Source organism: Teleopsis dalmanni, chromosome 1 (assembly GCF_002237135.1).
Source record: "Teleopsis dalmanni isolate 2A chromosome 1, ASM223713v2, whole genome shotgun sequence".
In the NCBI taxonomy this organism is placed as follows: domain Eukaryota; kingdom Metazoa; phylum Arthropoda; class Insecta; order Diptera; family Diopsidae; genus Teleopsis; species Teleopsis dalmanni.
The window spans coordinates 118,000,914-118,026,188 of NC_051846.1; the positions used below are offsets into that span (position 1 = coordinate 118,000,914).

A 25,275-nucleotide genomic window follows, 5' to 3' on the forward strand; every position below is an offset into this window, starting at 1 on the left:
GCTCACTTGAAGACATTGAATCGAAGGCTCCTGTTAAAAAAATAAAATTTGATGATATGTAAACTAATGTATCGGAAAATGTCATACATACCTTGAACCCCTTTTTGAATAATTATTTTTAATTAATATAGTTCGAACTATATTAATTAAAATAAATTCAAATTAATTTTCGCGAAACACATTAACACTCGCACGGAAACACATTGCATTAGAAACAAAGGGAAGAATAATCAAAACAAAAATAGGAAAAAAAGAAATGTCATTGTAATTTGTTTTATACAATTTTTCGGTTGATCGCCAAAAGTTGCGGCGAGTTAAAAAATAAGTTACGAGTGCAGTCTAAAGCTTTCAGAAGTTCGGAAAGAAGACAACAGAACACCTGATGAGGGGAAATGTTGGGAGCATTGACCTAAAAACGGCTAGCGGGAAAGTCTGCTCGATGCAGTTAAAAAAAAAGAGAATAAAAGGGGCAGGCGGAGGAGCTGCTGTCTCTTAGTTGGTGATGGATTTTAAAGTTAACGCATCGATATAGACTGAAAGCCTCTGGTATTAAAAAAAAAAAAACACAGTGATAAAGAGCAACAGTACAAAAGGTATAATCGACGGCTTTAACAGTGGTCGATTAAAACATTTTGTACCCGTGCAAGTTTCGTATATATAAACTAAAGTGTTGACACCATAAGCAAAGGAAGTGGCGCGGCTTGGGTGTCCCCTCGATACGTGGCAAAACATACGCTGGTTGCTGTCATCGCTGGACGTTACAATCAACAGGATAGTACGCCATTATGTACCAGCAAGGGTAAGGTAAATTCTCACGAAATAAAATGTGATTAAGGTCGTGTGCGAGTTATGCTAAGTTGATGCTAAATTAAATGGGAGATTTTTTGGGATTTGTTGCAATGCACACATTTTGCCATTTATCAACACGTATCGACACATCAATACATTATCGACACAACTTAGAATTTCCCTCATTTAGAACGCAACTTAGCCTAACTCGCACACGACCTAAATAATTTTTATATTGAAAAAAATTAAACTATTCTTTTTGCTAAGATAATACTACTGTAAAACTTAAATAACGAAATAAAGAAAAGAAAACGATTGAAATTCAAATGATTAAAAAACCTAAGTTCAAATAATATAAAAAAAAAACTTGAAGCTTAAAATGTGATTGAATAATTTTTATATACTATTATTTTTGCTAATTATACTATTATTTGCTAAGATATTGATATTTTGTAAATTTCCTTTTTTTTAATACATTTATTGTTATATATATTACACATTTACATATATATACAAAATTGTTAAATAAAAATAAATTTCGAATTAAAAGAAATAGTTTGTTGCATCTTACTTACGACGGTGGAAATCACATTGGTTGAACGCTGGGTCCCCGCGAATATAAATTTTCTTGTAAGACCTTGGACTATGCTGAGAAAAAATAGGTTCATTACATATTTTGAAAAGAATTTGAATTCAATTTTAATGTTTCTTAGTGAACACAATACAAACAAAATAAGTTCAATTAAAGCTGGGCGCTCTAAAATCCTTACATCATTCACAATAGTGCAAATGTTTGTCTATCAAGTTTCAAAATACCAAATTTGCCTACCAATCGACTCGGTAGACAAATGTCTATTGTCTATCGGTAGACATTTCATAATAGCCACCATAGACTTGTCTAATAATTTGACTAAAAATAGCAACGAATTAGGTGCTGAATTAGTAAAAACTACCGAAAATAATGAAATTCAAAGTGAAACGTACGCTGCGAAATTAAAGATGGAAACCAATCCTAATATTCCAACTAAACATGATTTAAAAACTAAAATAAATCCATCACAGCTTAATGTTAAGGTTTGTGGTTTTCATTTTAAACATGATGGGAGGGTAACAATATAGTGTGTAATCTCAAAAGAGAGAGAAATTCTTGCAAAAGAAATTAAGTAGGAACTATGAAATTGAGACAGCTGCTATGCAAAACCCTAAAATCCTCATTACCGGCATGAGCAAGCGTTTGGAAAATGATAAATTTTTCCAAGCAATAAGAAATCAAAACAATATGGAGATTAAGTATATAAAATACTTGAAAATATATGAGTCTTTCAAAAATAAAAACATTTTTAATGCGTTAGTTAAATTAGATGGTACTGCTTTCAAGCAAGTTATGAGCGTTTGTGGACATAGACCACGATTCCAGGGATCTAATATGTAAAACCCTGCAAAGAAAACTTAAACTGAAAGCTGAAAGAATTGATTATCAACTTTAATGAACCACAAAGACTTAATAAATATATTAAGCAAACAAAATTGCGGTCTTAATATGGTGCATTTTAATGCTAGAAGCTTAACTGATCTGAAATTTGACTACATTAAGACTGTTTTTGAAAACTCTGATGTTTTGATTCGGAAACTTGGTTTAATAGTGACATCAGTAGTTTATATCTTTCACTAAACAATTATACTTTATAATGCCATGATAGGAAGCAAAGGAGAGGAGGCGGGGTGGCAATTTATTGTAAGTCTCATTTAAAAACCAATTTGGTATGTGTGTCTGGTGAGTCCGACATTGAATTTGTTATAATAAGCATCAATGTTGGTTTTTAGAAAATGTTGGTTGGGTGTGGGTATAATTCACATAAGCGAATTTTGATGCACTGCAACCCATTATTTTGACTTCCTAGCAGTACTTGGTGATTTCAATAATGATCTTCTCTCAAACTGTGGTAATGTTTCCCGTTTAAATGATCTTATTGCCATGTCGGGCTTAAGTATCGTCAATAGTAACATACCTACCAGATATGCCAATAATGTTAGGTTTAGTCTTCTGGACATAATCGCAGTTTCTGATATAAGTAAATTTTTGTTGTTTGATCATATTTCATTTGTTTCAGATCACGACCTACTATTTGTTACTTTAGATTTTAAGAAAATTTAAAAATCTATCTCAACTAGATTTTCTTTTTGGGACTATAAGTTGATTGATTCAGTGGGATTATTTTCTGAACTTAATTCAACTGAATGGAATGAATGTTGGTCTGGTATTTCAGCTGATCAAAAGTTAAATGCATTTAATAAGAAATTGCTTAGCCTTCGTCATCGCTATGTACCTTTTCGTACTATAACCGTCAATAATGTCTCTTGCCCATGGTTTAATGCTAAAATAAAACATTTTATAAATTTAAGAAATAGAAAATGTGCAGTTTGAAAAAAGTACCTTACTGAATTTAACTGGATGAAGTTTAGAATTGCTAAAAATGTAGCTGCTAGAACTGTTCAAAAGGCTAAGTCAGATTACTATGAATCTAAGCTTGGTTGTACTAAATCTACTAAAACCCTTTGGAATATTATCAAAATGCTTGGGATTACAAGAAAAAGTAAAAATATATGTAATATGGAGCAAAATACTCTAAATAACTTCCTTGTTTCTTCTGTAGATGATAATGGTAGCATTTCTTCAGTGTTCCTAGATATGGATTTTGTTGACGCTAATGAAGGCTTTAGATTTTACTGCGTCAGTGAAGATATTGTTTTTAAGAATATAATGAGTATTAAGTTCAATGCTGTTGGGTTAGATAAAATCCCTCTTAAATTCATAAAGCTCGTTTTACCATTCATAATATCTCCATTAACTCATATTATAAACTTTTGTATTACTACCTCTATTTTTCCAGTGGTATGGAAACAAGCTAAAGTTATACCAATTGAGAAAAAAGCCAATGCTTCATCAGTTTCTGACTACCGTCCTATCAGTATCCTTCCTTCTCTTTCTAAAGTGTGTGAGACTATAATGTCTGAACAGATTCGTGATCATCTAAACATTTTCCATCAGCTATCTCCCTATCAATCTGGTTTCAGAAAAGGTCATAGTTGTGCGTCTGCTATGCTGAAAGTCCTAGAAGATATTAGAGTGAGTTATGATAGTGATTTGGTTACTTACTTATGTCTTTTCAATTTTTCAAAAAAATTTGACCGAGTTGATCGCGCTTTGCTCTGTCAAAAGCTTATAAATAAGTTTCACTTCTCCAGATCAGCTTCTAAATTTATTTTTAGTTATTTAACTGAGAGATCTCAGTCAGTAGTTATTGATAATAAACTTTCAAATTTTGAACATCTGTTTCCTGTTGTTCTTCAAGGCTCGATTCTGAGGCCATTGCTATTTTCGATCTACATATATTAATGACGTTTTCTCAGTATGTCAATTTTCGAAGCTACATAGGAATGCTGATGACATACAAATGTATCATTCGTGTCGAAGTGTTAATTTAAATGAACTTGTCACAATGATTTTATATGTATACATCGTTGGGCAGTTGAAAACTATATATTTCTAAACGCAGATAAAACCATCATTTTGCCGATTACTAAGTTAGAATTAAATTTAGACAAATTACCTCCGGTGGCTATTGGAAACTCAATTATTAAATATAGTACATCAGTTAAATGTCTAGGATTTTATTTGAATTCAAAGTTACATGCCTCTGATCATGTCAATCATGTTGTTAGGAATCATTTATTTGCCTCAGATATTTGAATTTATCTACTAAGTATACCCCAGTCGTTGTGCGTGGCTTATTGGTTAAACAACTGATAATGCCTACAATTACTTATGCTGCGTTGATGTACTCTAAACTTGACTGTAAGTCCCTTGCTAAATTGAGAACTTTAATAAACTGTAGTACTAGATACGTATACGGCCTTAAACGGTTTGATCACCTAACAGTTTATAGGAATGCCATTCTGGGCTGTGACATTGAGCATTATTTAAATATTCGAATCTGCTTATTTCTGTTTAAATTGAAAACTACTAAATATCCGGAGTACCTTTATAATTGCTTGCAGCCTTTGCGTTCCAACAGATCTCTTCTTTTCATGATTCCAAGATTTACTTTTGTTGCTACCACCAGGTTTTTATTTATTCATTCAGTCCGATTATGGAACGCTCTGCCAAGCTCAACCAGAAATGCATGTAATTTTAGAGTTTTTAAAATGTTATTGTTAACTAACCTAATTTAAATATATAATTTTTATTTTAAATTCAATGTTAATTTCTATTTAATTTCTATATTTCTTTATCGTTATATAATAATATTAATTTGATTTTGTAGCAGACTAATATTTCAACACAATTTTATTATATTTTCTAATTTTTGTAATTTGTAAATAAATTATACTTAAATATATTGTTAGCTTTTAAGTTAGTTTTTAAGATAGTGCAATAAAAAGCATGTATTATACTTAATGCACTTAATAATAAAAATAAAAATAAATAAAAATAATTCTGGTGCATGCCACAAACCTGTATCAGAAGATAAGGGAAAGGTGAGAAAAGAAAACAAGTGAGACAAAAAGATCAACACAAGTATAATATTAAATGAATAAACACAGCGAGTTTTAACCAACGGCAATCAAATCAAATAACAGCAGAAGCAATGTATGCGCTAAGGGAAAAGCTTCAGTCGATTTAGTAAAAACAGGCGCTCGTCATAGAAGAAAAATCACTTGTTGATGATTTCTTTAATCAAGGTACTTCCATACATCTTGGTTCGTAGTCACGTCAAGGTAATTCCATAGATCTTGATTTGTAGTCACGCCAAGGTAGTTCCATACATCTTGATTGGAAGTCACGTCAAGATAGTTCCATATAACTTGATTCGTCTACACAAATGATCAAAATTGTCTTTAACTTCCAAAAATAAAAATTATGTTGTAACGACTCCTGGACACCTCAGCATTATACCTCAGCATTATCGCCGAACAAAACCGTGTTGTTACAAACTCACAAACCAAGAAAACATCAAAGTGCAAATAAAATGACGAAAATACAACTGGTTTGAGCACACCGCTGGAGAAGAACAATCCGGCATGAAACCAATAAATCATTTAACGGATTAAGATGTTTACCATTAAACAGAGCAAAAGCTAGCAATTCTATGTAAATAGTCTATGTTCCTGATGAAATACGGCTTTATAAAATAATTCACGTGCTATTTGTTTTTTTTTAAAGCCAAAAGTTGGTTATTGATCTCCAAACGTGCAATGTTGCAAAATCAGGTTTTTTATGTTTTTTATGCTCAGTGCACTAACGAAAATATTTGGCCTTGTTTAGTGAGACAGTTGGTAATTGTAACTTAATAAATATTTTGTAAATTTTGTAAATTATAAATTAATGCATATTTGGTCAACTCAGAACTTCGTGAATTAATGCATTTTTCATTATGTTAATTTGTCAATTTAACACTAAATTGTAAATATTATATTTTGATGATGTATCAATTTTACTTATTGTACGCTTATTGCAATTTTGTATGTAAACAGAATTCATACCCCAGACAAATAATTATATGTGCATCATATTTTTTCAAAATTCAAAAAAATTTAAATATTTTAAATTTTTTCTGGGTATGTGGTTATGTTTATAATATGGTGTGAAATATAAAAAAACAAAAAAGTACCAAATTTAAATCAAATTTATAATAAAAACACTTATTAAAAGATTACTTTCATAGTAAATAATTATATGTGCATTTTTTTATTTTGGTCTGTTGATTTAATAAATGTTGATGTGATTTTAATATTAATAGTTAATAGTTTTTCCTTTGTCATTTAAAACTGAAATGAGGCGATTTGACATAGAATTGACAAATGAATGTAAAATAGTCATGCCAATTTTATCCAACACAGGTTCTATTGCCGATTTAAGCTGTCGTGCCGTGTCAAGTTAGTTGTGGTGGAGGGAGAACGAATCCTCCTCAAATAGCTAAGGATTAAAGCCGTTTTAAGTCCACAAAAACCTCGTAATAGTGGGTAGTAAATAGAGAGTCAAACTAGAACCAACCAGTGGCATTAACAAAGGCAAGAATCTGGCTAATGCTGATGCTGGAGATATCGCTAAGTGAGTTGAAGAAAGGGGCCCCTAGAAACTTAAACCTAGTTCTGGCCAGACCTGCACAAAAACACATCAGGTGTTCTGGTGTCATTTCTTCAAGTATTAGTAGACACGCACTACATGAGGTACCACAGGAAAGGCCAAGTCTGGCTCCATGCCGTCCTATGGACCAGTCACCCGTAAAGATAAATACTAGCTTAGAAACCTCAGATTTGTTTCTACAGAATAAGTCAGAGGTTCTATATTTGGAATAAATGGGCCAAGTAGCCCTTGACCTGGCTGCTGAGACAGTAAGGGTCCACTCACTATTTGCCTGTCGCAAAAAATGGGCACAAATCAGCCTACGCCCGTAGCTGACAGGGGCAGGGATCGAAATAGGGGTATCCGTGGAAGAGGGGCCTAGCTTAGCAAGCTCGTCGGCGCGCTCATTTCCCACAATATTAGAATGCCCGGGAACCCACACTAGAGTAACCTTGGACCTCTCACTTAGTTCACTAATAATTTCCTTACATTCTTCTACTAATCTCGATGACAGACAGACTGCTGATAAAGCTTTAATAGCTGCCTGACTGTCAGTTAGAATGCAGACCTCTTTTCCGTGAAGGCGCATATTTAAAGCAAGAACACTTGCCCTAAGGATGGCAAAAACTTCAGCCTGAAATATTGAGGTGGAATCTGAAAGGTGGTATGATTTACTAAACATTAGGTCCGTAGAAAAGATTCCGGCTCCAACGCCCTCATCCATTTTAGACCCGTCGGTGTAGATCGCTATCTTTCCTAGAGTTGTAAGCAAACCCGCCTCCCAATCTCCTCTTGAAGGAATTATGGTGGCGAAGTTATTGTCGAATAGTAACCGAGGACATAGGTAGTCTGAAACCCTGGCATCATCTATCGGATAGAGCGATGCGATATTACCATGTCCTAAAGCACTTGAGCGCCAACAGTTTAGATCTTTAAGCCTCTGCGCGCTGAGAGTAGCAGCTTGCTTGATGTAAATATCAATAGGTAGCAAGTTAAGTATGACATTGAGCGCACTGGTGAGGCAAGATCTTAGAGCCCCAGTAGCTCCCACACAGGCAGATCTTTGCATTCTGGTTAGTCTTTGAACAATGTACTGTTTGTTCAATGAAGGCCACCACACCAGACATCCGTATGTTAATATTGGCCGAACGACGGCTGTGTAAATCCAGAGAATCACTTTGGGCTGCAATCCCCAGCTCTTACCGTACATCCTTTTGCACGCATTGAAAGCCACACAAGCTTTACGAATTCTTTCGTCGATGTTGGCTTTCCAGTTAAGTTTTGTGTCAAGAATTACTCCTAGATACTTAACTTTGTGCGAAAGAGTTAATCTTTGGCCATTTAATCTTGGCAGCGGAAAGTTAGTTACTGTTTTGGTAAACAGTAACAGTTCTGTCTTAGAAGGATTAACACCTACATCACACTTTGAGGCCCATTTACTTAGGTTCAGAAAAGCGCCCTCCATGATGCTACTCAGCACCGAAGGGAACATGCCTGTTACCAGAAGGACAACATCATCCGCATACGCTACTGCTTTGACTCCACCCTGGTTAAGCCTTAAAAGCAGTGAGTTCATTGTTAAAATCCATAATAAGGGAGATAACACTCCCCCTTGTGGTGTACCCCTACTGACGCATTTCCTAATGCTAAGATTGCCCATCTCTGCATTGATGATTCTAAACCCAAGCATAGAAGCGATCCATCGGGAGATACAGGCCGGGATGTTCATTTCGCTGAGAGCATCCTGAATGGCTACCACACTGACGTTATTAAAAGCTCCTTCTATATCCAAGAAGGCGGCTAAGGTAAACTGTTTACATCCAAGAGATTTCTCCACCACAGTAACGACCTCATGTAGTGCCGTTTCTGTGGACTTACCTTTGCCCACTTGCCCACTCTCTCAAGGGAGAGAAGGAATCGATGGCCCACTTGATCCTTCTAGATGATACCACTGACTGTATAGTCTCGCCAGAATTGGTTGAACGATACGACAATACCTTTGGGGGATCACCCGAGGAACCAGGAAAATGGGTATCCACTAATAGTGAGAGGGATTCCGTTAGGGATTTAACTGGATTTCCATCTACTTTGTTAATGAGCGAGGGACAAGAGTGGCCATTTGCTAGCAATTTGGCTAGTCTAGCCGATTCTTTAATGCTTTCAATTTGCTGGCAATGAGAATTCCATGACAATTTCTTGGATTCCCGAAGTGCTCTTTTGTAAACCCTAAGAGCATCTTTATATGGAGTCCAAACCTTGGTCCGATAGCTTTCGTTGAAAGCTCTTCTTGCATTCCTGCGGAGCAAAGAGAGCTTCTCGTTCCACCATCGTGGCCTACATTTCTTCGCATACGAGCGAGGATATGATGCTTCAAAGGAAGAAATAATTTTATTTGTCAAAGAGTTGACCCTACACTCCAATTCCCTAATCGAGTTAATTGGAGCGGGGGCTATGTTGATTTTTCTACTGAGCAATGACCTGAAAGTATCCCAGTTTGTCTTCCTGGGATTACGGTGAGATTGCTTAGCTACCATGGGAATATTCATCACAAACATGATATATCTATGATCAGAGAAGGAGTTCCTGGTTGAAACTCTCCAATCATTGATCGTTAAAGAGCACGAAGTCGAACAAAGGGTAATATTTAAAACCTCTTCCCAGCCTACATGATCATCCGTACTCGGAAAAATGAAGGTGGGAGTGTTACCCTTATTACATACTTCTAGATTACATCTTAATATAAAATCAAAAAGAGACTCACCTCTATCGTTAATTTCCGAGCTTCCCCACAAGGAGTGCCGGGCATTGGCGTCACAACCCATCAGCAAGGCTAGCTTCTCGGTCTGCGCGAAATTTTGGACTAGTAGTACCCCCTCTGGAGGTACCTCATCATCGCGTGGCATGTAGGCGGATGTTACTAAAACCGCAGGTTTTAGCTTCCGCTCTATCCGGATGGTGGTGATATCTAAAGAACTTAAATGAGAACAGAGAAAAGCATTAAGGTGCGTTTTTGCTAAAATGCACGATCTAGGCTTACCCTGTCCTTTGTCATAAAAAGGATTGTACCCATTGATGTTTAGCCCTTTGACACATGAGCTATGAACCCAGGGCTCTTGGATGATGGCAAGGTCGATGTCCTCCTCCCTGAGTAAGACAGCCAGATTATCCGTGGCACACTTAGAGTGTTTCAGGTTTATCTGCACAACCTTAGCCATTAATACATCAACAAGGTTTGTTATCGATGATGAGGTCATCTAGCAGCTTACTAGTGCCCTCAACCTCATCCAGAATATTATCCGGTGGCGCGTTTTTGAAGATTTTAATTTTTGCCTTCCGGATGCCGTAACGCAGCTTGCAGTCATTAGCCTCAATGACTGGCAAGCATTCTTCGTTGATAAGAAGTAAGTATGATTGGCTGTGTTTTTGCGGTTCTTCGGTCTTGAGAACCGACCAGTCTTCCATCTGGATTTCTGGATTTTGTAGCTTTAGCTGCTGCAGAATAAGGTCAGGAGGACCAGGGTTTTTGGGTAACCATACGCGCGCTCGAGGCCTCGATGGAATTTCCGCCGCAGGGACAAGTTTGAGCTTTAAACCGTCCCAGTTCTCACTAATCTTAGTGATCGCCTTGCTGAGAAAACTCCGCGAATACTCGTCGTCGCATCTGATCACTCGGTGACCACGGACGATATCTGCACAGTCAAAAGAAGTAACGGACCCCGAATTAGTCATGAGCTCAGCCATAACCAATTCGGACAGTTTGGTCTCAATCTCTTTCAGCAGCTTGCCGTTAGAGTTGTGTTCGTCGATCAAGGCCACACTGAGATGGTCTCTCGCCACTTCACTGAAGGGACGAGTAGCTTGTGCCGGTCTTTACATTAGCTTTCCATCCCCGTTCCATCCTTGTGCCGCTTCGCCTCCTTGGCGGGATCTTCCTGAGATCTGTTACGCTTGCCGCCATCTCCGACGTTCTTGCCGGTGATAACAGACTGGCGCAGACCTTCATCATGAAGATACTCCTCCACAATGGCGCGGTATTTAACAGCGTCGGCTTCGTCTCGTTCATGGACCTTGCCTTCTTTTTTATTGCTCTCAATTTTTCTTAGCATAAAAAGCGCTCGCTGGTATCGATTTTTGCGTGCCATGTTGGCCGTTATTTTCCGAGATTTAGCATTGCCCTTACTGCTTAGACTGGCAGTTTTAAGCGTTGGCGTGCGGTTGGCAGTCGGTCTACTTTGACTGGTAGACGGAGTGCCGTCGATTTTTTTGGTTGTTAGTTGGATTGGATTAGACGCCGGTGTACTATGACTAGTACAACCAGTATTGGAATCGGCAACGATCTCGTCGTCCGATTTCAACAATTCGTCCTCCGTAAGTTTGGTGGGTTTATACTCTCCAGCCACGAGTTCCGAGACATTGTCGGAAGAATTCATAACATATACATAATCGTCCACCTTACCCGGTAAGACAGGCGCGGCGGACCCGAGGATAGTTGGACGAAAGAAGCGACCACCACAGCAGCGTCCCATACCATGGGTAGACCACAGTTACTCCCCAAGGCGGTCATATATTGGAGAGGCTCCGCAAAAATACAGTCGGACAGACCCCTTGACTGCAAACCAACACTCGGTGAGCACGGATCGCGTAACACTCCCGAGTTAAGGGGACCTTCAAACCATGATCAGAAAGCATTGAGTGGTGTGCAGCTATTAAAGAGCTAAGGACAATCACTCAATTCCTCCTGATCTTCGCTGGGCACCGTCCTGACAACGTACAGAACGAGAAAACTGTGTGACCCATTTCCAGACGGCACCCTCGTGGAGGGTTCAGTAGAAGGATTTTTTGCCATCCATGCCGTGTCAAACTCTGTTCCATTTTTAAAATCATGGGCAGAAAGGATCGCCCAGAGATTTTTAATGAGATTTAAGGACGTGTGCGAGTTAGACTAAGTTGATGCTAAACCAAATGAGAGATTTTTCGGAATTTTTTGCACTGCACACATTTAGTCATTTATCAACACGTATCGACATATCACTACATTATCGGCACAACTTAAAATTTCCTACATTTAGAACGCAACTTAGCCTAACTCGCATATGTCCTAAGTCGAGATTCAATACTTTCCACTTCAATACAGGAATTTTTCTATCACCAAAAAATAAATTTGTTGTCTGTGCATTGTCAAATGATGCATTATTCTGTTAGTAGATCTCGTCATCGCCATATAAATTACCGGGAAATTACACTAACTCAGTATCCAGATGCTCCACATATGGTATATGCTGGCATTCATTCGGGTAGATATAAAGCATATAGAAATCTTTCTTTATGTGCTACGTAGTCTAAACGATTAAAGTATAGACTTTATTCATTTTAAGACTCGCTTCAACGTAGTATATACATATGTATATCGATATTAAAATAAAAAGTATTTTACATCACTATGACATGTTAACACGTTTCGATCTTAAATACGACTATAAATTTATAAAAAACTGTAATTCATCAAGAGAGCAATGCACTACGTTTTTTGTGGGTTACATAGATTTGCCACAAAAATGTTCTTTCATTGTATGTTAACGTATCATAAATCTGCAACAACAATTGCATGGCATTTATTTCATACGTATTTCACGAATAGCCATTTATTGGAATTGATCTTATTAAGTGCAATAACTGTGTAGATTGAACGAATGCGCGTACACAGGTAGGGTCTGGGGGAGGCGCTCGCCCACCCTACATATCAAAATGTTATTGTTTTGAATAAAAATTTAACACTGTTTACAAGAAAAGTTTAAAATGTTTCTTTTTTTGTGAACAAAACCTAATTTTCAAGTTTTCAATGAACTAGCGATAAATATACTAGCTAATATAAGTCAAATAGAAAAAGAAAAAAGTACTAAAGGGGGGTGCCTTACCACACTTTAAAATATATAATAATATCATATTAGTATATCAGCGGTTACCCACTAATTTCGGCCCTGGGTACGCCCATGATTGAACGGTCTATTACATGAACGCGACATATGTCCGCTTTTACAGTTCCATGTTTCTTAGTCACAATGAATCGAACGCTTAGTTAGCGGTACTAAATTGTTTCAAAAAAGCAGTGAAGTGCATCGATCTTCTTGTAGATATTAGTGCTGTTCACATTATTCGAAGTTTTTAAAAATTCAAAGTTCTTCGAATATTCGAATATTCGCATTTCAACGAAGTCTTCGAAGTTGGAAAAAACTTCGAAGTTTTTGTGAATTTTTGTTCTCGAAGTCTTCGAAGTTTAAGTGTAGTGAAAAACTTCGAAAACTTCGAAGACTTCGTAAGCAAAAGGTGAAGTGAGAGCGCAAAATGCAAACAAACGTGCATCACACAAATTATTTGAGGGATGAAAGCATTTGCTTCGTTTGTATGGTTTTATGTTTTTTTTTTGGTATTCTATGCAGAAAATTAAAAACATGTTTTTATGTTTTATTTTATTACATAAAATTTATTTTATTATTAAATATGTATTATAATATATATTATTATTAATATGTTATTATTAAATATTATTTATATTAAATAAAAAATTTACATTTCAAATAACTTACATTTATTATTTATATTTAAAAAATTATATTTGAGAAAATTTTTAATATAATATAAAATATATACGTAATAATATGAAAATATTGATATTGATGGATTTTATTAGTAAAGGAAATTTTATAAAAGCTTTCATTTTCCTTTAAAAAAAAAAAAAACAAATTAAGACCTTGAAAATTAGTTATGAAAAAATGAGTTTTGCTCATTAATGCATAATTATTTGACATGTATGAGCTGTGATGATCACACAGGTAAGCACAAATTTATTTTTTGCATAATAAAAAAATAATTTTTGATTTTTTTATTGTAAATATAATTTTTTAAATATAAATAATAAATATAAGTTATTTAAAATGTAAATTTTTTATTTAATATAAATAATATTTAATAATAACATATTTAAAAATAATATATATTATAATACATATTTAATAATAAAATAATAAAATAAATTTTATGTAATAAAATAAAACAAAAAACATGTTTTTAATTTTCTGCATAGAATAACAACAAAAAACATAAAACCGTACAAACAAAGCAAACGCTTTCATCCCTCAAATAATTTGTGTGATGCACGTTTGTTTGCATTTTGCGCTCTCACTTCACCTTTTGCTTACGAAGTCTTCGAAGTCTTCGAAGTTTTTCACTACATTTAAACTTCGAAGACTTCGAGAACAAAAATTCACAAAAACTTCGAAGTTTTTTTCAACTTCGAAGACTTCGTTTACTATTCGAATATTCGAATTCTTCGAATACTTCGTAAATTCGAATATGAACAGCACTAGTAGATATCATCACGGTTGCCACTTGAAAATTTTTTTCTGTACCAAAATTGGTTTAAAAAGGTACCATTTCTGTAAAAAAAGGTCCAAAATTTTTCTATTGTCTTTTTAGAAGAAAATACAATTTATATAAAATGTACAAGAAGTATAAAACAATACAATATCCACAATAAAGTTGGGTCGCCGAAAATGTACCATTTTTTGAACATCAGTACCAGAGTACCAAACGGAAAAAAAATACCAATTTTGGTACTAAAGTACCATAAGTGGCAACCGTGGATATCATATCTTCTTACGTTGCCATATCGTTGAAAGAAAGTTTTCATGCTCTCTATTTTTAGGACTTATTAAAAATCAATTCGAATCAATATTTTATCTATATAAATGGAGATAAACGCATCGAAAGTGCCCTTTTGAAACGTGTAACGAAAACAAATGGTTTTTAGCAATTGAACCACCAAAGCCCTTCATAGAAAAACTTGGCAAGGAGAACGAGTGCTTCATTAAAGCAACACACGAAGTGTATCAAATGAATTTGCAGGGAAGATTTCTTTTATCATATTTACCATACAGGATTTTGTAAGTGACACCTTGCACATATAAAAATAAGTACTGTATAAAATAGGTAAAGTTAATTTTTTTTATCAATTTTATTAATTTTTTTTTTAATATTACGTAAAAGTTGTAAACCCATAAATCAATACAGAGAAAAATTGAATATTAAGATTTAGCATTTTAGTTTACTTTAAGTCAAATGTATATTACTAATGTATATTATTTTATTAATTATAATTTATAATAATTTCAAACGTTTTGTAATATATTGTAATAATTTAACTTTCATAAATTTTCTTTAAATATATTCATTTAACATGTTTTTTAAAATAACACTTGATAAATTCAGTCTTTTTAAATAAATGATAAACTTAGGTATACTCCTTTCAGCAGAATGAAGGATCAATTAAAATAAATGCCTTAAAATAGTTTTTCAATTAAACAAGCGATAATAAGTAGTCTTATTAGTATTTGAAAAATTATTAATTAACACATTCTATTTCTTGAAGTGCATTACATTATTTTGTTTACATTGAGTTTTAGTCTCAGCAAAATATATCTATATATACATATTAAGCAAATTATATTAGTGGTAAATAGTTTATTATAAAGTGGACAGCGGTTCAAATCTGTAATATTGAGCGATTAAAGGACTTGCAAATACTGATTTTATTAGTTTTGATATTCTTCATGATTTTCTTTTAGTTCCATAAATAAGTATATAAAATTTATATATTTAAACTTTATACCTTGTTTTATATTATGGGTGTACCTCTCTAAGTGATATAACTAACATTTAGTCATTATCAGAAAAGTAAAAAAAACAAGAGAATAACCTTTTTATTAATTTTATTTGATTTGTACATTCAAGATTTTCAAGTATATAAGTTAAAAATCAAATTCAAATAAAATCTAAGTCACACACGTAAGTAATTGATAGTGATTGTAATATACCGGAATTATTATTAACTTTTGAATCAAAGAAACTGGTATTCACCCCTATTCTGAATCACGTGGGAATGAAAATTTTTTTCCTTTTCCCAGTGTCTCTATTCTGAATACCTAATTTGCACAAAATCATTCTCAAGCAAATTGTGTGGGAGATAAGTTATAAAAGAATTAAAAAGAGTTATGATAATTATAATATTAATTTAATATATAAGTAAATTATAATGATAAGATTTTTAAGTATATTTTAATAAAATTATTACAATATTATTATAATAAAATTATTACAATAAAATTATTATAATAAAATTATTATAATAAATCTAAATTTTCAAATTTTTATTTAATACATTTTATTGAAAATATTATTACAGTAAAATTATCATAAATTTAATATATCAAATTTTTATTTAATATATTTTATTAAAATTATTATTATAATAAACTTATTGTGGAGTAATAATAGTGGACTAGTGGAGTAACATTAGCATGACTTTCTCAGCATTACGTTCCTAGATTACGTTCTATACATAAGAAATAACAAATCATGCAACAAATAATGCCTCTACAAACAGAATATTATATAATTTTAACAATTAAAAAATTAAAAAAAGTATAATTAATTAATTCATTTATTCTACAGCTGGTTTATGATTCTCCAGAAAAACTCCAGAAAAATATGCAAACAAAAAAAAAAGCCAAGTACGGTTTTGGATCAGTTGGTTAAGGTGCGCTGTTTCGGAGCTTCACATTTGGCAGTACCCGAGTTCGAATCCTGGTACTTGCAGTCTCAAAAAAAATAATTATTTACGAATAATTAAATACAAGTATTATTTTCAAGATCACTGATGATGGGTATTTGGTAATACTCGAAACAGCTGTATGCTCAGCCGAAAATTCAATTAATTAAAATAATATAATATATAAAATTTTTTGTTATTGTAGTTCACTACTGTTCGAAGAAACCCCTTCAAATTATTATTTAATATATTTTACTAAAATTATTATTATAATAAAATTATTATAACAAACTTAATATATTTAAATTTTTATTTATTTATTTTAATAATAAATTCAATATATTAAGATTTTCATTTAATATAATTTATTGAAATTATTATTATTATAAAATTATTATAATAAAAATATTATAACAAATTTAATATATTTAAATTTTTATTTATTTATTTTATACACACGGATTTTTTCCACACATTAAAACATTAACTGTTGTTATTTAAAACAATGGAATAATGAAAGGAACACAATTTCTAGAATGAATGGGATTCTTAGAATAAATTAAAATAATCTTTAGTAATTATGGCAGGTAAAACATTGCTTCATCATAAACTCATCATAAACTATTATTACAGTTTATTAATTGAAAGACATTTCTATTCTTATTAATAAAATAAATACGACTCTAGGAGAGGAGTTCAAATTTATATTAAAACAATAATTTCAATTAATACATAGGATATTATATTTTGTTTTATTGTATATAAGAAAAAAATAAATTATTTAGATATTTAAAAAATAAAATAAAATAAAATATTTTTATTATTTACTTATAAAGTAATCATTATATTTATTTCTGATATTTTGTGCAGCAGACAAATAATGCGATTTTTAAATTTAAATCAACATATGATATGCAAATCTTTTCTTTGTTTTGCTCATTTTCGCACTTTTCGCCATTAAAAATGCCATGGTTGCCAAAGTTCAACAAAACATATTGAAATTTTTGTTATTCTCAAAACAGCTGTCTCCCAAACAATTTAGAATAATGGAATTCTATGCGAGGGAAGAGGGAGACTTATTGCCTGGGACTATTCAGAATAGGGGTATTTATTTCTTTATTTACATGATGTTCTAACAAATAGAATTTAAGTGAAACTGTAGCTGCAAATATTAATTTATCAAAAAGGAATGAAAAACGTGTTCAATTTTAAACTTTTGTACTGAAACTATGGAAACGTAATGAAATAGAATTGTACTGGCTAATATGCATATGTTTTTTTGTAGTTTTTTTTGTTTATTTACCTAATAAGTTAATACATGTGTAGAAGAAAATATGAATAAGTATGTGAATTGAAAATAAGTCAGTACAATATCATGGACCCACTTACATGTTATGTGAATTTCATTACTTTCAATTCAATTTATTCATATCTTTAAAAATTACATGAATAAAAAAAATATTGTTTTCTAAGTGAGCTGTATTTGGCAGACTACACTAATGGTTTTTTAAGAAGGACTGAATTATATATGACCGCTGGTCAAAAAAAGTATTAACTAAATTTTAATAAAATGTTGCAAGAACACAACGGAACGAAAAAATATAAAAAAAACAATGTAATTTTCGACTATTTTACTCTATTTTTTTGTTTGTATTGTTTTTACTGCAAAAATTTAAATATGAAATAACAAAAAAAGCAACTCTATTCCGGAGCACCAAAATATGAAGCAAAAAATATTCGTTATTTCTGCAACAGACTGCAATTTTAGTAAGAAAAAATGGGAAGTTTTTTCTTACTTAATTTTTTTTTTCTATGAAGAAAGCGTTTGGCTCCTTGTCATGAAGTGTTTTGTGCGGTGAAATTTCAACTTTTTCAAAATGGATCATAAATAAAAAGAAGTTTCTGATGATCTTGTGAAAAAAATGAGCGAAATAATAAATATACCAAGGTCTACCGCTCTATATATTATTGTATGCCAAGTTTAAAAAATCCAAAAACACATGCCACGATTCTCTGCAATAACGTTCAGGAATATTTGGAAAAGGATGTTACACTACAAACTATTCGAAATACGTTTAAAATTTGTGATTATAGAGGTAAAACTGCAGGAAAGAAGCCATTTGTAAACAAAATCAATAAAATCAAAAGACTACAATTTTAAATTTGTAAAAGCGCCACAATCGTATTGGTATAACGTAATTTTTGCTGATAAGAGTAAATCAACCTTTTTGGATGTGATGGCAAGATAATTATTTATAAAAAGCAAAATACGGAGCTGGAAGAGCCCAATACAGATGCTACTGTTAAACATGGTGGTGGCGGAGTAATGATTTGTATAGCGGCATCTGCATTGGAAAATGTTGAAGATATAATTATAAATCGATGTATTTAAGAATAATTTGAGGCGAAGTGCAGAAAAAGTGGACATTGGTAATGATTTTTCGGTATATCAAGATAATGATTCCAAGCATTCTTCATTAAACACTAAGCTGTGGTTATTATAAAACTGCCTAAAAGTAATAAAAACACTTCCGCAAACTCTAAACTTAAACCTCACAGCAACAGATGCAACAAATTTTAATGGACGAATGGTCTTATATAGATCCAGCTATGACAGCAAAATCCAATTAATCCCAAAGCGTTTAAGAGAGTTAATAAGACGTAAACGACGCATAACGCAATATTATATGACGAAACCTTTTTTGACCGCTGTGCATAAAGTGCATTTGCGTTTTTCATCTTCTAGTTAAGAATTGTTAATAAGACGTGGTTCAAGTTTCACAAAACGTGAAAGGGATGTTGCTTCGACTGTGACGAAAAATAATGAAGTAGGGTAGTTTAGTGTGTTACATCATATTTACACATGTGTATGTCAGCATGCTCGAATCATTAAAAAGAATTTTATTGAAGGTGATTTTAATCATTTTATGCGTATTTAGACATTGAAATAATATTTTAAAGAAATGAACTTTAAAAACCATTGACTTAATTTTAAAAATTATGACGTATGAAATAAATTGTAATATATAGCATATATATATATTATTTATATTATATATATATTATATATATATTATTAGACCTATTCTGTGCACTTGACAAATTTGTCAAATTCTTTAATAAAATTTTTGATTTTTATAAAGCAGAAAACTTTTTGGTATTCTGGACACATCTTGACAAATTTCAAAGCTCAAGTAACTAATGCTTCTCACCACACTATGGTGTAAAGTGTTTTGTATATAAAACTGTTCGTAATTGTTCGTAACTGTTCGTAAAAAATGGTTGTAAATAGCATATATTTTAAATTGTCGAAAGCATTTTTCATGCATTCAAATCACAATAAAAAAAATGCTTGTAAGGAGCGTATATTTTAGTTAAGAATATTTATCATGCATGCAAATAATAAAAAATGCTTAAAAAGAGCATATTTTTATATGGTAGTTGTCAACAGCATTTGAGGTATTGACAACTAACAAGGAAAAGAGCTTTTTATTTATGTCAATACCAAAACCTTTACAGCAGTCAATTTTGACAAGTGTCAATGTTTGACAATTTTATAAAGTGCACAGAACAGGTCCGTATATATATATATATATAAATATATTATATACATTTATACATAAGAAATTGTACATATACATATGTATATAAATATAAGTAAGTAAATTTTTATAACAATATTATTCTGTTATCATAGAGATTAGTTCAATAAACTGGCTAGGCAGAAACCATATGGTTTTAAAGCTTTCATTATGAAGGGGAATATAAATTAATATGTGGTAGCTAACGATCTTAATTGTTTTGTAAACACTAATAAAATATATATTTAATTGTATATTACAGATTTTTATTTTTTAAGCATATTTGTATATACAATTAATTCTGTAAATTCATCAATAATTATATTTGGATACGAAATTGGGGCCAAATTAATATATGTATATATGTATAACATGAAGTTATGTTTTTATTAATTTATAGTTTAATATTTTCTATTATTAATTTGTTTGGTTCAATTTGCACATAAGTGTACTTATAATTTTTAAAAAAACTACATATAGAGTTTGGTAATAATTAATATAATAATGAAAATTTTAAAATATTAAATGTACTCTGTGTAACATACAATAATTAAATTCAAAATTAAATTTTGATATTCAATGTATATGTATGCATATACATAAATATATATATATATTAATAGTTTCGCATTTATAAAATTTTTAATATTTAACAATAATACGATGTGTTATTTATTAATAATAAATTTGTTTATTATAACTGGAAAAATTTTAAACATTTATTTATTTGCATCAGTTAAATTATAATTATTAATTTAATAATAACCTTTACCTTGTACATATTTTGCATGCAAATTACATTATTTGGTAGTTATTAATCATATAAATATATTTAATTTATTTACATTACTTTATATATAAGTAGTCAAAATTCAAGCATTGCTCTCAGCTTTCATAATTTATTTTCTGTTATTGTGTCTTTTTTTAACTGTTTGCTTTTGTGTGCAGATATTTGTTCACGATGATAGTAACATTACAATAAAATCAGTAAAATTAATCATCCCATGTAGGAAATTGAGTCTCATCAACGAACATACTAAAGGTTGCACTGTTGGGGTCAGATTTTGTATTGGGACGATTTGATGTGTTACATTCTGTTGGTTTCGAATAGCTGACAGATTGCCCTGGAAATAACACAAATAATTATTTTTGTACTTTGTGATATTATTAATAACATTAGAATCATACACATATGTGTATTCGAGAAAACTTGTTTCGTTTAAGTTTGTGTAATTTTCGTTTAAACTTATCAGTTATATTCTATATAAATGATGTTTAATATTTTATATATTGATATAATTAGTGATACATTTGTTGATGTGACCTTATATGTACTCGCTGATGTATTAAAAACTAAATAAAAAATAATTAAGCAAAAATAACTAACATTTATATAATTATTTATTTAAATCTTGGTCGCTTTACTTCTGTAAAGCAAGGTGAAGCTTTGACAATCACTCTCCAGTATCTCTTTACTGGAGAGTGATCAGATATACAGGGGCATAAACACGTACTTTGTGTATGTGCCGTAACTGTTGTATACTGTCGGTAGTGTGATTACATCCTCTACGCGGGGGCGGCTAGAAACAGGTCCATAGTATGGCCATGTCTCTACTATGGGTGCTGGCTAATTGTAATCGGGCGGACGCATGTAAAAGAGTCTTAAATCAAAGCTCAAATCCAAGGTGGAACAGGATATGCCGAGGGATGAATGGTCATGGATAGTTGGTCTGTAATATGCGAACTCTGGACACCTGTCGACATCCAGTTTTAATTAGACTTCTCACGATAAACTGGCTATGTCGTGGGTTACCTTCCAATCCCGAATATAAACAATTTTGCATGGAAAAATTAAACAATAAAAATTCAAATGAGATTGATTTTACTCTAACGGCATCACCTTCAAATGATTTCTTTACGGAATCATCTGTAGCTGAGTGTGTGCCGGCCACTGGGCTGGAAGCCACCACCCATATCGACAGCGCTATTGTATGCGTCAAAATGGACCCGGATAGACCACCGTCTACTTCTCTGCTTGCGGAGACGGTGTACGCAGCAGCAGTTACTTCGTCGTGGTCTCAGGTAAGGCGGCAGGAAATTATTGAGGTCTTGTGATTCCGACACCGGCAGTGTGGTCTCACAAAAGTTCGGTTTAGCTGTCGTTGGCTCCAAAGTTAGCAACCTCACTTTGGAATCCCCAAAATTTACTTCTTTAAGCGAAGAAGGTTTAAGGCGGCTAAGGCAGCTATGTCTTCAGGCCATAGCAGGGCAGAGGCTCCAAAAATCGCTACACAGCATCCACCTGCGAACAAGCAGGTCAGATCGGAGGAGCAATCCGCCAGTTTGATTTCCGCCAAAAAACCTAAGGTGACTCATGAGGGGCTTACCAAGCCATCGTTACCAGCCTAGTTGTTAAGGGCATACGCTTAGGCTTCACTTCGGCCGATCAGGCTGGTATTTCGCTCTCTGCAGAGCAAATTGCGCTTCTCCAAGAAGCCATTATTGATGTTGCTATTGAGCAACACAACGACGATATACAGCCGGAGTTCGAAAGGAGTTTAACTAGAACGGGGTGGCTGCTTATCGTATGCAAAAACTGCGAAGTGGATCAAGAAATTTTCAAGTCATATAGGGGCCAAATGCGGACTCGCTATGAACGTGGTAGAGGAAAAGGATTTCCCACGAACTCACGTAGTTCGTGGCTATTTTCCTTAAAGTTTGACACTGTCAAACGAAAAAGTTCTGGCTACCATTGACACCCAGAACAAATTCTCCACCAAGCGGTGAAAGGTCATACGCAGGCTGACGCAGGATCAGATGCTGCACCTGGTTTTCGTCATTGATGACGAATCTATGAGAAAGTTGTCCGAACTTCAAGGTAGGATTGCATACCGGTGCGTACACTTGAGATTGATGCTAAAGGGAACCACCCCCGCTCTCTCTTACCACATGGATAATACTCCAAAGGTGGTTCAGGATGACAGTTCTATCCAGTCATCCTAGGCTCCGGAAACATCCCTTATGGAGCTGTGAGCTCTGCTAGTGGGAGTGCAGTACAGATTCCCACCTCGGTAACTAAGTCCACAATGCCCTCCATGGACACGGCAACTGTAGTAGGTAAACCACGGATCGCTAGTAATAAAACACCCTTAATCGGTAAAACCTTACCGAAGCAATCAAAGGGTGATAAGAACAAAGGATCTCGACGAGACAAATGTGAAAGGCTCGTCCGTAAGTCTCTTAACGAGATAAAATGAGCGCTTTTAAAGTGCTCCATGCAAATCTGCACCATGCTAAAGGAGCTTCAGCCACCTTGTGCAGAATAGCCCAAACCGACAACATCGCTCTAGGACTTATCCAAGAGCCGTGGGTGTTTGGAGGCCACATTCGGGGTTTTAACACAAAATCAGGTAAGCTGGTTTATGACCGCTCATAAGGTAAGCTGATTAACTTACTTTATTTCTAGAGACCTAGCAGCAGTTCTAGTCGAAGTCCCAACACTAGGAGGGGCCACAGATATAGAGTCCACTGGGCGGCAGCTAATCTTGGGCTGTGACGCTAATGCTCACCACACAGTGTGGGGGAGCAGCAACGATAACAAAAGGGGTGAGTACCTATTAGAATATATTATGTCGATAAGATTAAGTATAGCTAACAAAGGTAGTAAACCCACTTTTATTAATGCAATTAGAGAAGAGGTATTAGATCTCACTCTTTGCACCAGAGGTATTGAGGAATCTATATGGAATTAGACTATCAACATATTACTCCCGGTATTCCCGGTAAATTCCCGGTATATCCGAACAGCAAAATAAAGTGTACCGGCCAAAGAAAACCTCTAGTTAGGCCACAAAGAACTTGTGAAGAGAAAGAGTTGGCCGCAAATTATTTAGGTGAGGTATTACTAACCTCCTTTCACAACAGCACGGTTGCAGGCAATGCTTCAATTAGAGGTAAGGTTCCTTGGTGGAACTCACAACTAGCTAATAAGCGCAAACTAGTAAGAAGCTTCTGCTCAAAAAGTATCCGGATTTTGTTAACTACTCCTTTTTCAAAACTTTTTTTTCGTTTTGCAAACCCTTTCTTGACATATTTCATGTGTTGTAGCATTAAAAATGGTGCAGAAAGCTTACGGGGACTCTTTTATGTCTCGAACACAGAAATGCTGGAAGATCGTCGTATGACTGAAAGGGAGATTGCTCGTGACTTAAACATCTTAAATGAATCAGTTCACCATATTCTACACGATATATTGGGCAAGAAACGCGTTGCAGCTCGACTTGTACCGAAACACCTTGATTTTTTGCAAAAAGAATACTGAAAGAACGTGCGTGAAGAAATGTTTTTTGAGCATGGAAACGACTCTACATTCATGAAACGCATCATAACAGGTGATAAGACATGGGTTTATGAGTATGACGTCGAAACCACTCAACAATCGAGCGAATGGCGCTTCGAAAACGAGCCAAAACCCAAAACCCAAAAAACCCAAAAAGTCGCTCAAAAATTAAAGTTATGCTCATTGTTTTTTTTTGACTACCGCGGTGTTATTCATCACGAATTTTTGCTAGAGAGTCATACCATCAATAAAGAATATTACCTCGGCGTTATGCGGCATTTTCGTGAGTCCATCCGTAAGAAAAGACCAAATTTGTAGAAAGCCAACAATTGGATTCTTCACCACGACAATGCTCCAGCGCACACGGCTCTTGTTGTACGCGATTTTTTTACCAAATACGGCACCACTGTCATCGCTCAGGCAAAATATTCGCCAGATCTGGTGCCGTACGACTTTTTTCTGTTCCCGAAACTCAAATTGCCCCTTCGTGTCTCCGAGCAGAAGGTATATACTTGCGCAATGTGTGATAGTATTGTTTACACTATTAGCTGTTGCTATCACTTCAACAACATCTATCCAAGAATCATAAGTGCACTTTTGCATTCAAGTGAAGATTTCATACAACGCTTTACGGAACTTCATATACCTATATCAACAATACTTTCGATATAACCAGCATATCATTCTACGGTGCAAACTGTACCTCATTTTAATCTAGAACAGATATAAAATTTCGGCGGAGTGCTTCAATATCTAATAGATTATATTTATATTTATATTTAAGTTTATATTTATATTTATATTAATATTTGTACTTATACTTATACTTATACTT

At 33.5% G+C, this 25,275-nt stretch overlaps 1 protein-coding gene across 1 annotated transcript; it reads right to left on the bottom strand.

Moving 5' to 3' along the window:
- Positions 1-10,138: 10,138 nt before the first annotated feature.
- On the bottom strand, positions 10,139-10,657 carry LOC119665699. The gene has a single exon (XM_038074933.1). The coding sequence runs from the start codon at positions 10,655-10,657 to the stop codon at positions 10,139-10,141; it is 519 nt and encodes a 172-aa protein (XP_037930861.1).
- Positions 10,658-25,275: the final 14,618 nt, after the last annotated feature.

Coding starts and splice junctions, on each gene's coding strand:
- LOC119665699 (XM_038074933.1), bottom strand. CDS start 10,657: ATGGCTGAGCTCATGACTAATTCGGGGTCCGTTACTTCTTTTGACTGT.